At 44.1% G+C, this 13,651-nt stretch overlaps 1 protein-coding gene across 1 annotated transcript in view; it reads left to right on the forward strand.

Annotated features, from left to right (window-relative positions):
• The window catches only part of tshz2 (teashirt zinc finger homeobox 2), a gene marked incomplete at both ends in the record, with an annotated part of 36,531 nt that extends 24,540 nt beyond the window's left edge, over positions 1-11,991 (forward strand). Inside the window, one exon of the mRNA XM_080014860.1 lies at positions 8,963-11,991. Within this exon, the coding sequence (XP_079870986.1) occupies positions 8,963-11,991 (3,029 nt within the window). The remainder of the gene's footprint in view (positions 1-8,962) is intronic.
• Between the last annotated feature and the right edge of the window lie 1,660 nt (positions 11,992-13,651).

Raw genomic sequence — 13,651 nt, forward strand, 5'->3', positions numbered from 1 at the left:
CACAAATGATGAGAATCCTCCCTTCTCTTTCTTCTTTGTTTCCATTTCCTCTCTCTCTCTCTCTCTCTCTCTCTCTCTCGCTCTCTCACCCTCTCGCTATGTGTGAGGAATGAAGGAGTAAGGGCCTCTTTGCTATGTGTGTGTTAATGTACGTCTGCGCGTGCGTGTGTGTCTATTTACAGATGTAGAAACAAATGGGCCGGACCCACATTGATATTGTTGAGGGGTGACATTATCTCCTCGCAGAGCACTTATCTAATCTGGCGGCTGTGGGAAGCTGCAGGAGAAGGGGGCCGCGGGACGGGGGCCGCGGATACGCTGCATCTTTAATTACCATTGATATCGCCATGGAGGGGAGGAGTGGGGGGGAGCGTAGGTTTAGCTTATGGTGGTGGTGGTGGTGGTGGTGGGGGTGGAGAGGACCCGTGTTCACTTTTTAATTAAGGCTCCGTAGTGTAACTCGTCAATGTACATTATTGGGGGAATGAACGTCGATGCCGTTGGTTTTTCTCCCCCTCCTTTATCTCTGTCAATGATTCAAAGACATGATTTATGGTTCGTCTCCGTCTTTCAGGATCATCCATCAAGCGCCGCCTCTGCCGCAGCGCCACCCGTTGTAAATCATTCTGAAAGCCTGTCACTCATTTCCATTAACCGTTCCTCTGTCGCTCTGGTCTCCGCCTCCCTCAACCTCCTTTTTTCTTTTTCTTTTTTTCCTTCTTTCCCCTAACGCCCCCCTCCCACCCAGCCCAGCCCCCCCCCCCCCCCCCCCCCCCCCACCACCGGTGCACAACCTACAGCCACGCAGGGTATCAGTTCCATTCCGCTGCCCTCCCTCCACCCCCACCCCCACCCCACGTCCGTCCGTCCGCCTACCTTCTTTTCAATAAATTAACCACTTTCTCCCTCGCAATGAATGAATAAAAAAGAAGGGCGCTCGTTTCGCAGTCGGCACCTACTCCTCCTCCATTACGGCCCCCGACGCCGGAGAAATGTCACGGGCTCCGACTCGCAGGCTAAATGAGGATGTGGCGCGGGCGGACGAAAATGTTGCATTGTTCCGTCGGCTCTCCGGCAGAAATATTTGGCTTTGACTACCCCTCCACCCCCACGCCCCCCAGATGTGACCTTAGGGAGGATTCACCCCTGAAATGCACCTTAAACAAACCCCAAAAAAATGACCCTACGTCTGACAAGCATTTTCACTGGTCTTGTTTTTTCTCAGGCATTCATTCCTTGTGTCAAATATTCAAATATTACAGTAAAAATGGAACAATCTCATTATCTTACAATTAATCCGAGCGGTAAAGCCAATACTAAGTGGCCCGGCTCCTGCCACTAAATGATATTGGTTTTCCCCTGAATTCTATTTGTAATTTAATTCACACAGGCTAACAATGACTCTAGTCTTTAACCAGCTTTTATAGAAATTGATTTTATGAGCAGAAATAATTGACTCAATGGAGTGACTGTCAATCTCATACAATGCTTGATGTGCCGGCTCTGGGGAGCGTAATTCAGCAGCGTCTTTTTTCATTCTAATCAACATCTAGATATCAGCGCAGCGGAGGACCCGCAAACAGCAGAGAGCCTGTTTTGAGGCGAAACTTTCAGCTATTGGGGTGCCAACACATTTCACGATTTGGGCAGCCATTGTTCTCGGAGCGGGCTGTCAAAGTGACAATGCGCGCCAGGCGAATCCAAAAGTTAGCACTTTTCTCAGAAAACAGCGGGCCCTAATCATTCTGGAGACGACGCTTGACAACAAATTTGCCATTAAAATAAATCGGAGCGGGGAGGGGGGGAGCCGGGTCTTTTTGAAGAATTTTCCGCCTTTCTTTACCGCGGCTCGTCTTCTCCCACCGAGCTGCAGGTTTTGGCGGGCCTTCCGCTCGCCATAGAGCTGCCTTTGGTCCCGCTGGAAACTGACAGTACCGCGCCGCGCCTACAGATCCACACTGTAGCCTCATTGTATTTAATGAAGGGAGGAAGTGGCAATTTACTATTAATGAACTTGGAATGTATGAAAAAAATAAATAAAAAGCGTCTTTGCCTTTTGCTGAAAACAGCATAAAACCGATTGTACAAGGAGGCAAGGCTGGGAGCTGGAGCCCGTCCAAAAAAAATCAAATGGAGGATCCATACAGGGGGACAGAGGAGGGAGTCAGTGAAATGCAGATTGTTTCCACAGTGGAATCCACACGGAGCGTCTTCGGCTCCGCTATCAGCTTCATCAAAGCCCCCGACCTTGAGTGAGGGCTGTTGTTGTTTGGTCGTTTTGGGTTCATGCAAAGTTTATGATGTACTGGATGTATTGTCCGCACGGTATGATCTGTGTATATGTCCGGTAATCTCCCCGAGGGGGCGGGAAGAGTGAGGAGCAAAGGAGACGGTGTCCGTAGCATCCTCCGACGCACTTCACCGCTTTGTGTTGGTTTTCACTCTCAAATAACATTCCATCATATAATATAATATGAAATACTGCAGCGCAATTCAGTCGGAAGCAAATTAAAAAACAAAAATCCAGTGGCTTAATCTATTATTTACTGTCAAGATATCGCTTTTGAATTAAAGTGCTGTTTATTCAGTTGGGCTGGACAAAGAAAAAACACACAGCACATTAGAGGAGCGCAGGTCACCGTCACCTCCTCCCATCGGTGTGTGTCTCACGAAGCCGGAACAAAAGGCCTTATGTGTCCTTTTCTTTTTGTCGACGTCCCACTTTTTTCAACCCCGCCCCGCCCCCCGCTCGCCACGCAAAACATTCCTGACTGACATTCAATCAGGGAAATTTGAACCGAGGCAAGATGGTCTTTTATTAGCGCCGCCCTGTTTGCTTGACTGGTCAGCTCCAATATGCGCGGCGGGGTTTGAGTGGCGTGGCGTAAAGATGACGGGCTCCTCTCTCCCCCGCTCGCTCTCTCTCTCTCTCTCGCTCTCTCTCTCTCTCTCTCTCTCTCTCTCTCTCTCTCTCTCTCTCTCTCTCTCTCCCCTCTCCCTGATAAGGGTGAACGAGGGGTAAACTGCGATTCTGCAGAAAGGAACCATCAGAGCTCATCATGTCGCTCCTGGAGAGGTGTGTCACGGGCTCTTCAGAAACCAAGTGACAGAGCGGCTCGCTGGAAACACACACACGCACGCAGGAGCCGAACACACACGCCAAACATACACACACACACACACACACACACACTAACACCCTCACACCCTCCTGCTTCTGCTCTGCCGACTGCAACCTTTTCTTTTATCTGTCAGGGCGAAAAGAAAGTTTGTCTGTTATCTCACAAAGACCTAGGATTTACTACTACGGTAGCAGAGCTACTCCATGTTAACTCTGTGGATTGATTAGTTAGATAGATAGATAGATAGATAGATTCGATTTTTTTTTTACAATGTTATTTTGATTTATTTTATAATTAGTTATTACATTTTTTTTATTATTTCAATGTTTATTTGAAATATTTTTACTTTATTTTATTATATATATATACTGTATAATTTTCTTACTTATCACTGTTTTGTGGTTCTGTGATACCAGAATTTCACCTCATCGATTCATAAAGTGTGATCTTATCTTACACCTCGTGTTACCCTCCGAACGTGCAGGTTAGCACCGTTTACGTACATTTGCCGTCTAATTAATTTTAAATGTGCGCTAGTCACGGCCCAGTGGAATTTCTTCCAGAAATCACTACAAAATCAAAACCTATTAAAAAAAAAAAAAAAAAAAAAAGGAACAGCAACAAAAAATATCGGAAAGGGGAGTGAGGTTTGGGTGTGAAATCTGGGGGGAGGACGGGCTTCAGAGGGATGGCCGAGGACGCGTCTCCGAGCAGAAGCTGAAAAGAGCGGCGTGGCTCTGTAACCGGGTCGAAGGGAAGGCAGGGGAGTCGTGGCTCTCCGTCCATGTGAGAAGAGTAGAAAAACAAATCTAGATTTTTTTTCTCAGTGCTCAAAAATAACCCTCTGTCTGAAAATAATTGTGGTTTTAAAAAAGGCTTTAAGGACATCAATTCTTGATTTATTCATTTATTAAGAAGTTGACCGTGCAATTCCGGGGTCCTCAATGTGTTTTTTTTTTTTCTGGTTTAACAGAATGTTAGGTCGTGGAAAATATTTTTTGATTAATTGCTGTAATTATTGTGATCATTTTTGCCCAAATGAACAGCCAGATGGCAGGATATGGTGTCATATTTGCGATCATATCGTATTAATCTGGCTCCGCGTCCATCTGAGCACGTTGAGCCGCTCGCCCTGCTCGCAATCTGTCTCGAAGTTATCCCGTGTTCTCCTTGAGGCCAGAGTTTTCTATTTGACGATATTAGATTATTTTAATATTTAATTTATGGCCGTTTGAAAGCAAGACATTTTTCCGCATGAATTGCTTGTGTTTAGTGAAGTAAGTAATGCACTTTAAGTAACATCCCCCTCATGCATACGGAAATGAACACTGATCTTTCCGTCCCACGTTTTTGTAGTGGAGCCCTCAGAGAAAGCCCAACAAACACACTCACACTGCGGAGGGTAAACCCACTTTGTGAAGTCCCATCTCTGTTAATAACCAGAATGTTTGTATCTGTTGTCGAGGGCATCGCTGAAGTCATTGCACTCATAAAGAATAATATAAAAAAAGGGGGGGGGGGGTCAGATAAGTTAATGTACTCTGCAAGTTCCTCCTTGAAAGAAGTCAAAAAACGGCTGCATTCCGCAATATCAATTAACCTCGAGACACATTTTGTCAGGAGCAGCGGCTTAAAACCTGATGGTTTTATCCTGCAATGTCCTTGGATCTCGAGGAGACCGTTCCCCGACGAGGAACCACAAAGAGAAGAGTCTGTGCAGATCTTTGCGCATCGCTTCGGGGTTTCAGAAAATAATGTGATTTAGTTAGTCAACTAGAAAATGGGACAATGTTTCCATTCGATCTCGACCAACAATGAGATATATCACTGTGTCTATCACAGCAAGTCGGCTCATTCATTGAAGTTGAAATTCAATTTGGGGGCCATTTTCAACCTCTAATAAATGTTATTGATGCAGATCTCAGTAGCCAAGCTTTTATAAAATGTAATGCAAAAGTACAGCATGAGGAAGGAAGGCTGAAGATCGTTCTGAAAGCCCGACCTGTGTGTTCTCTATATTCCCGCAGGTCTCTTTCTCTTTTTATTCTTTTTTTTTTTTTTTTTTTTCCGACTATGCTTGGCAGGTTCATTTTGCAAAGAGGTTTTGATTGCCATGTGCGTGTAATTGATTGTTCCAAGGACAGGGGGAAATCTAGAAATGTCATAACAGTCCTGCTTAGGTCGGTCCCACTGCTAGGGCAGATCAATGGGAAGTAAAAAGAGATATTGATCGGTGAGTGGCAAAAACTGTAGCTTGAGACAAGCGGGGGGAGCGCTCACACTGGGGAAAGCGACGCAGACGTGCAGACCTGTCACCGGCACCTATGAATTACCCAATATTCTCTGAAGATACTGTTACCTCGGATGCTCGCAAAGTCCTGCACCGGGTATCGCAGCTGTCCATTAGCTGAACCCCTCCAGGCAAGCAAACTCTCTTTGGCTTGTCAGATTAATGAAGGGGCAATGTTGACCTTCCCAGGGATAAATGTTGATTTTTTATTTTTTTTGGGGGGGGGGGGGGTGTTTGAACATTACAAAAGTTTCTAATTGCATGTTTGTACTGGGGGAGACAAAGGGGAAAGTCCTTTAAAGGGCTGACACACAAATTTCCTGAAAAATGATTGACACGTTCTAAATAGACTTGCTTGCGCTCCACAAAGATAAAAAAAATTCGCTGGCGTGAATATTGTCATGAAGGCTTCAAATGTGCCTCATTGTTCGTAGCATCATAGCTCGTGCTGTCCTTCTGGTACTAGTTATTGTAATATACTGTATCATTACCGATCCAGTAAGGATACCCAGCATTTAGAGGGGGGAGAAAACTTGGCTCAAACCGAGACTGCTGTTTCTGGAAATCCAGGTCTTTCTACGCCAAGACTCTAAGGCTTTAACAGATTAATGTTATAAACACTTCAAGTGCCTGATTTATGATGGACACCTCAGGTTTTTTGACCTTTGCATATTCCTGTCTGAAGGTATAAATTTGTCGTGACACAGATTGGAGGCTTTACAGCGTTTTATGACATGCTAAATCTTGGGCCTGGCACGCCAGCCCCTTGTTTTGTAAGGCTAGTTAGTCTGGATATTTTACTGGACTTTAAGACACAATTTCCAAGGCGGGCTGTTTCCAATTTCTGTAGTTTGTAAACCATTAAGCGCCGTGCCAGTGCATTTAGATTTATACTGTGAGGCTGTCATACCACAGTATTTGTTCTAATATCCATTAATGCCACTTATAAAGTACAATCTTGTAGTTTTATTTCCCCTGTAACAAAATGTCAATTTAACAATTACCACGATTGGGGTGTTCACCGTTGCACGTTTTAGCGTCATTGATGTTGTGCTGTCGTTTAGGTTGTTGGACTGCAACATGCTTTAAAACTGCCAATGTCCTTGGGTTTGATCTTGTATTCCAGAGTGATGCAGCTTGGCATGGATACAGTACAGTAGTAGACCAAGGGCTGGCAAAGCATAGTTACAAATGGTGCGGGTAGAATATTTCGACATGCGGGTATCTTGGAGTGATGCCTGCCAAAAGGTTAATTGGTGCCTCTGGATGGTTGTAACTCAGAGCATCTGATGGAAAGGCGTAGAGCAGCAGGAGAAACAGCTGTTAATCTCCATCAATCCAATCCTCAAACCCTTAGATAAGACACAAAGGTACATATTCATATCAATGTGGCCATTTTTATGATGCTGTTTCTAGACAAAAACAACACCCCAATCATAGGAAATGGACATCTCTTTCACTATAGGGGTATGTCAAAAATGAGCTGTGTATACTGGTGAATTTTAATTCACAAACGGTATGTAGGAAAAAGTTGTTTTCTATGGTAGAATGAGCCATTTCCATCAAACCGTCACTGGACAGGGAAAGTGCCCATCCTCCCACTTTTATGTTGAAGCTTACCAATCTTCCGGTGTCAGTGAAGACTTTGAAAAGGGAAGCCATCAACTGGAAGCTTGTCATGGCCAATGGCGCTCACCTTCACTGTGAAAACTATATATAAGACCATAAATAAAACATACTTCTGTACTCTGACAACTCTTCCCCCTCAGCATGGAGAATGTTTTGGGGGCCATCGCCGATCTCGGTTGGCCTATCCAAACATTTCTCCCGCGGTAGATCAAGGTCACGGCACATTGGGATCTTGGGCATGTGTGCGCGGCCTCTTGTTCGCCGGGCTCCCCATTCGCCATGTTTGTTTTGAAAGTCCGAGTCCCATCTCCATCTCTGTCCATTAGCTGGCGAGCAATTCACCTCCGGGGCTTCTCTTGGGGCACTTGTGAAATATTGATTTAAAAAAAAAAAAAAAAAGTCTTATTTTCAGAAGGCATTGAAGGAGGACATTCTATTGGGGCGCCCAGTGTGGAACTCTTGAGTGCTCAGCTCCAGCCACCCCATCACGAGTGCCCTCCATTCAAAAGGGAAATATTAACCACATCAAATGCATAAGTGCCTGGACAGAGCTGTTATGTCCCATTCATATTTAACTTGGAGCACATCTGCCACCTCTCCCCTAGAATGCACAATTTCCAACAAAACTTGAAGGCAGAACATTTCTCAGATATGTGACAACACTGACAAACTGCACTTATTGCAAAATGTCTACAAAAGATATGCTAACATTGATATTGTTGGCATAGATTGTCAGATGGATTTAAAATAAATGTGAAGAAATAGTAATTGACAAAGAGAACAATTGTTTACTGTATAGCTGTGTGAATATTATGCCAAAGCCACTATTTGTCTGTATTATGAAAGCTTATATGAAAAAAATTGAATAATGTTCAATATTTCACTGGGAAATACTGTTGTTTAGGTTAATTATTGATTCATTAAAGCAATAATGTTTTGCTCTAGGCGTTGGGAGAATTAAAATGTGAATAATGAAAGAAGAGATTGCTGTTTATTAGACCATCACGGATGTAACAGATTGCTGGCAATCTATCGAAATGTTGTATCAATGTTATAATACTGATAATTAAAAGTATTTTACAATCAGTATAATCAACATCTTCATCACCATTATTATGCGCACGTTAAACGTGTTTTTATTTTGCTGTCAGGATAATCAGTTTTCATGTTGATATCATAAATATTAAACTTTTAATCACAAAGCTGCTTGATTTAAGTGCTTATATCTTGTAAACGGCGTCCTCTAATCTTCGTTAATTTATATGGAACACTTGTGGGTATCAGAATATCTCTTCTTTATGTCAGCTTCGCTTAACTGCAAAATAAAGTGGTGCCGAGCAAGTAGAAATGTGACCCAAAAGCGAGGGCATACTTGTTTGTTGCGGTTTTGGAACACACTTAATCACTATGGCATAGCTTGTTGACCTGACACTTTGAGAGCCTCCTTACTTGTCACTTATGTCACTCGTTGGCCGATAATTGTTGTAAACATCTCAACAAGAAGCCCCAGAAACCTTTGACGCAGCACTAAGGCGATGGCCTGCTGTGAATCACACCCAGCGGTTCCATTGGCAGACGTCTGTCAGTAAAGGCTGATCTTACTGTCAAACCTCTAAAAGCGTGAATCACCCCTATCATGTATTCAAACAGTGGCACTAACTATAAATCTTTTATATGTGCTGTAGTTTAACTGAATCTAATCTAAACACTGAATTTCACCTTGTATTCGAGCCTAGCTATAGCTATATTCTGATCATGTTAAATGCGTTAAATGCGTGTATTATCTGTAAAAACAATTAAACACAATATAATTGAATCAGCGACTATGTTAATTGTTGGTATCATGTTTCAACTTCTCTTGCCTTATGATGTTATTACCTGGATCTGGATTTTAATTCAATTCATCTTTGCCTTTTCCCAGTGTACATGCCCGATGATGACACTGTACTTGATGAGCCCATCAATGAGGAAGATGGAGAGAACGACACTCCCACTGAAGAGGAATGCTCTGAGAAGACCAGCCCCAAGGAGTCTGAGGACAAAGAGGTGGACAGCAAGAGCACCAACAGCTATAGCAACCAGAACTCTCCCGTTAGCGTCCTCTCCCAACAGGAGGCGGAGTTGGAGTCGCGCCTTAGCGACAGCAGTGACCGACTCTCAGATTTCAAAACCTCCTCTCCGCCTGAAAGCCAGAAGGATGACAAAACCAAGGTGGGGGAGGTGAATGGTAGCTTGGAGAAAATGAGGGAGGCCTATGCAAACTTTCTGTCCGATTCCTACTGGACAGGAATCGGAATGGACTTGAAAATGGGCAAAAACACCAGCCGAGCCAATTGTGACAGCACCAACGGGAGCGTCAAGAGCGAGTTCGATTGGCACCAGGATGCGCTCTCCAAAACCCTGCAGCAGACTCTGTCCCCGAAGCCTGTGTCCAAACCCAACCTCTTCAGCTCTGTCCACTTGTACAGACAAAGCAGCAAAGCATGCGGCTCAGTGTTCACGGGAGCGAGCCGATTCCGCTGCAAAGACTGCAGTGCTGCCTATGACACTCTGGTGGAGCTGACGGTCCACATGAGTAATAGTGGACATTATCAAGACAACAACCACAGCAAACCACAGAATAATTCTTCTGCCTCATCCTCCAAATCAAGGAAACGTAATTTGCATGACTTGGAAGGAAAAGAGGATGCTCAAAAGGTGTTGAAGTGCATGTTCTGTGGCCACTCTTTTGACTCGCTTCAGGATTTGAGCGTCCATATGATTAAAACTAAGCATTACCAAAAAGTGCCTTTAAAAGAGCCTCCAGTTATCACGCCGAAATTATTGCCACCAGCAAAGAAACGCGCCTTTGAAGCGGTGAGACCCTGCTCCCCTGATTCTACGACAGGTGTGTCCGGTTACATTGAGGCGCAGCGTGCCAGCGCCATTTCAAATGCAAACAATAATCGCTATGGTTATCAGAACGGGGCAAGTTACACTTGGCAGTTTGAGACGTGCAAGTCTCAGATCCTGAAATGCATGGAGTGCGGGAGCTCACATGACACGCTTCAGCAGCTTACAACACATATGATGGTTACCGGGCACTTCATCAAGGTCACAAACTCGGCGTCAAAAAAGGGTAAACAGCTAGCTCTCGACCCCTTAGCCATAGAGAAGATGCAGGTATTAGCTGAGTCTGCTGCCAGTGATGCCGAGGGAGAAAAAATGTCCCCAAAACCCCCCTCCCCTGGGGAGGGGGAGAAAGACAGCCAGGGGGGAGGCACATCAGACAAAACGCAGGAAATAGAAGCTAAAGATGCCAAGCAAGAGAGCGAGGATCAAATGGCAAGTAATGGTTCTTTTAAGTATCCTTATCTCCGTGAGGAGGATCTCGAACAGGGCTCAGGCGCAGGAGGAGACATCCTCAAATCTTTAGCCAACACTGTGGCCTCTGCCATCAACAAAGCTCAAACTGGGACGCCGAGCTGGAGTTCCTACCCGAGCATCCACGCCGCTTATCAACTCTCTGGGATCATCAAAAGCGCACCTCTCTCGGCATCTCCTCAGGTTCAGCTAAGGCAGACATTCAACCACAAGCTCAGACCGATTGCCCCAAAGGGGAAGTTTTACCATAGTGCTCTGGGAGTTGACATTCCCCAGGGACAGCATGAAAATGTGGACATCAAAAAAGAAAAGGTTGGCATTAGCGATAGTAAAGAAAGTCAGAATAGTAGGTTTGATCTGCTGGAGAATGATGACAGCGATTGTCAGGACGACTCCTCTTCCTCTTCAAAGCTCGATGCGGACTGTGTGAAGGAAGGGAGCGAAGCGATCAAAGGGAAGTTGAGCCCAGATTTCTCTGACAGAGGCAAGACACCAAGCCCCTCTGCCAGTAATGGACGCAGCGCTGCTTCAGAGCTTCTCAATGACACTCCGGATATACTTGCCATAAACCCTCTTAGTGCACTGCAGTCAGTTCTGAACAATCATCTAGGCAAAGCAAATAAGCCCAATAATACAAGAGCAGATAAGCTGTCTGCACGCACCCAGTCTATTTTTGCTGAAATAAACCGGAACAATGAGAAACCAGCTCAAATTCTTGGAAATCCTATTAGAAATAGGCCTGATAATGCCTTCCTGTTTGTCAGTGATGATCAGCCCATAGACCTGACAAAATCTAAACACAGCAAGACCAATTCCTCCCTGCTACAGCCCTCCGCCCCAATGCCGCAAAAGTACGCTCTGTCTGACATTGCCGACATGGTCAAAGTCCTTCCTAAAGCCACCACACCAAAACCTTCCATGCCGTCCAGGATCCCCAGTTTGAAGCTGGAAACGGATGTGAGGCGCTTTGAGGACGTGTCGGCGGAGCTTTATTCCGTCCACAAACGTAAAGGCAGACAGTCAAACTGGAATCCCCGCCACCTCCTCATCCTGCAGGCTCAGTTTGCCTCCAGCCTCTTTCAGACCTCTGAAGGGAAATACTTATTGTCCGATCTCGGCCCTCAGGAGCGCATGCACATCTCCAAGTTCACTGGACTCTCCATGACGACCATCAGCCACTGGTTAGCGAATGTGAAATACCAACTACGGAAAACTGGCGGGACCAAATTTCTGAAGAACATGGACACCGGCCACCCAGTTTTCTACTGTAATGACTGCGCATCCCAATTCAGGTCACCCCCCATGTTCATTTCCCACCTGGAATCCCATCTGGGCTTTCAAATCAAAGACATGTGCAAAATGCCTGTGGAGCACCAGACAAAAATAGAGGAACCGGAACTGTCGAAGGCGCTCAGTGTGAGACCCACAGAGGCGCTGGTCGTGGAGGAGGATATCGACTCCAAGTTCAGATGTAAACTCTGCTGCCGGACATTTGCCAGTAACCACGCGGTCAAACTCCATTTGAGTAAAACTCACAGCAAATCCCCTGATAACCACTCGCAGTACGTGGAAATGGACAAGGAGTAGGCTTCACACATGATTATGCCCCTCCTTTCTTTTCTTTTCTTTTTTTTTTTAATACACGGGTCAATTATTTCAATTGTTTTCTTGAATTATCATTGTGTAGTGTGTGTTATTAAAACATAAAAAATTTAAAAAAAAACATTTCATCGAGTACAACGAAAACACACTGGTTAGAAATGGATAAGGAAACACTAAAATATACCTTTGCACCCTGCTCCAATGCATCACCAGTAATGATATGTATTACTGCTTGAAGAAAAATATTTGCTGATGTTTGCATGCAATAGCTCTGGCTATGACTACTATTTATTTGTATGATATTTCAAGTTTCAATTGTATTTCAAAGGTAACCTAATGAATCAATTGCGATTTACAACTTCTGTGATACATGGAATCTGCGTCAACGTGCAGCTGTATAAACGTGTGATAACTCACGCGGAACTGTACAGTGTATTGCTATGTAAAAATGTTTTGTGTTGCAATGATAGAAGATTTAAAAAAAAAAAAAAAGCACTTTAATAAATGTTTAATCACCAGTTTAGACTTGGATTCTGTACATGATTGAAAAAACAAAAGGAAAAAAGGTAGTTTGGAAACAGGATTATCTCACATGTAAATATATTTTAGGGGGCGGGGGGGACAGTGTGTTTCATGCTTAAAGAATAACAGCAAGACAAATGATACCTGCACCTTTTTTACCTATTCAAATAAAGAGTTAACATTTGATAACAGCTTGTCATTTTTTTTTATGATGCCTTTGTTTTAATTAAACACACATTTAAAACAGCCTTTCAATTATTTGAATTCATTAACCATTTAGATCATCAGGGGTCTGCTCTTTAGCGCTTTAATGTTTAAGATTTAAAAGCGACTGACAATGAATGAATCAAAAATATATATATTTTTTGTTGGTTTTGTATTTCAATCCAAATGACAATCCATTTTGGGTACTTTTATTTTAAGGCTGCGCACACATGGCGCCACACCATCTTCCCCATTATGATTTTTAGATGCGCGCCAACAGTATATCATCGCGTTTTATGGCTTTACCGTAAACTCTGCGGCGTCTGTTGCCGCACGGCGGTATCATAACAATTAAACATATTTCCTCCAGCTCTATTATTTCAAAAGCTATTAAAAATAATTGCCTTCTAAATTCATAAACATTTTGCGCAATTCATCTCTTTTCAGGCAATCAAGCCCTCAATTACCTCCACCCATCAAATCTCTGTTTTATAACGGGAAAGTGACATTTGATGGTAAATGGGGAAAAGCACATGGGCACGGCGGTGATTTGAATACGGTGACACCGACTTGCCCCCTATTGTTGGAAATGAGCAGGCAATCACGTTGTTCATCAGATGACTCCTAATGCAGTTAAAGTATTCAGCTATAATTTCTCCCTGCATTTATAATTACTGTCATAGACCACACACCTCAGTGAGCAGATTAAAGCTATAAATTATTTAGTGCCCCTCTTCTCTTCGCCGATGGATCTCGGGCTGCTCTGCAGAGCCATTGTCTTTTACAGACCGGCAACCTTTCCTCTCATTCGAAGCAAGGAATGATCTTAAGATGAATAGAAAAACATCGGAAATATCTCCAAAGTCAGAAATACAGGCGTCATCGGAATCCGGATTTGTGGAAATGATGGGGGGGGGGG

This window comes from Zeus faber (genome assembly GCF_960531495.2).
Source record: "Zeus faber genome assembly, chromosome: 15".
Classification (NCBI taxonomy): Eukaryota; Metazoa; Chordata; class Actinopteri; order Zeiformes; family Zeidae; genus Zeus; species Zeus faber.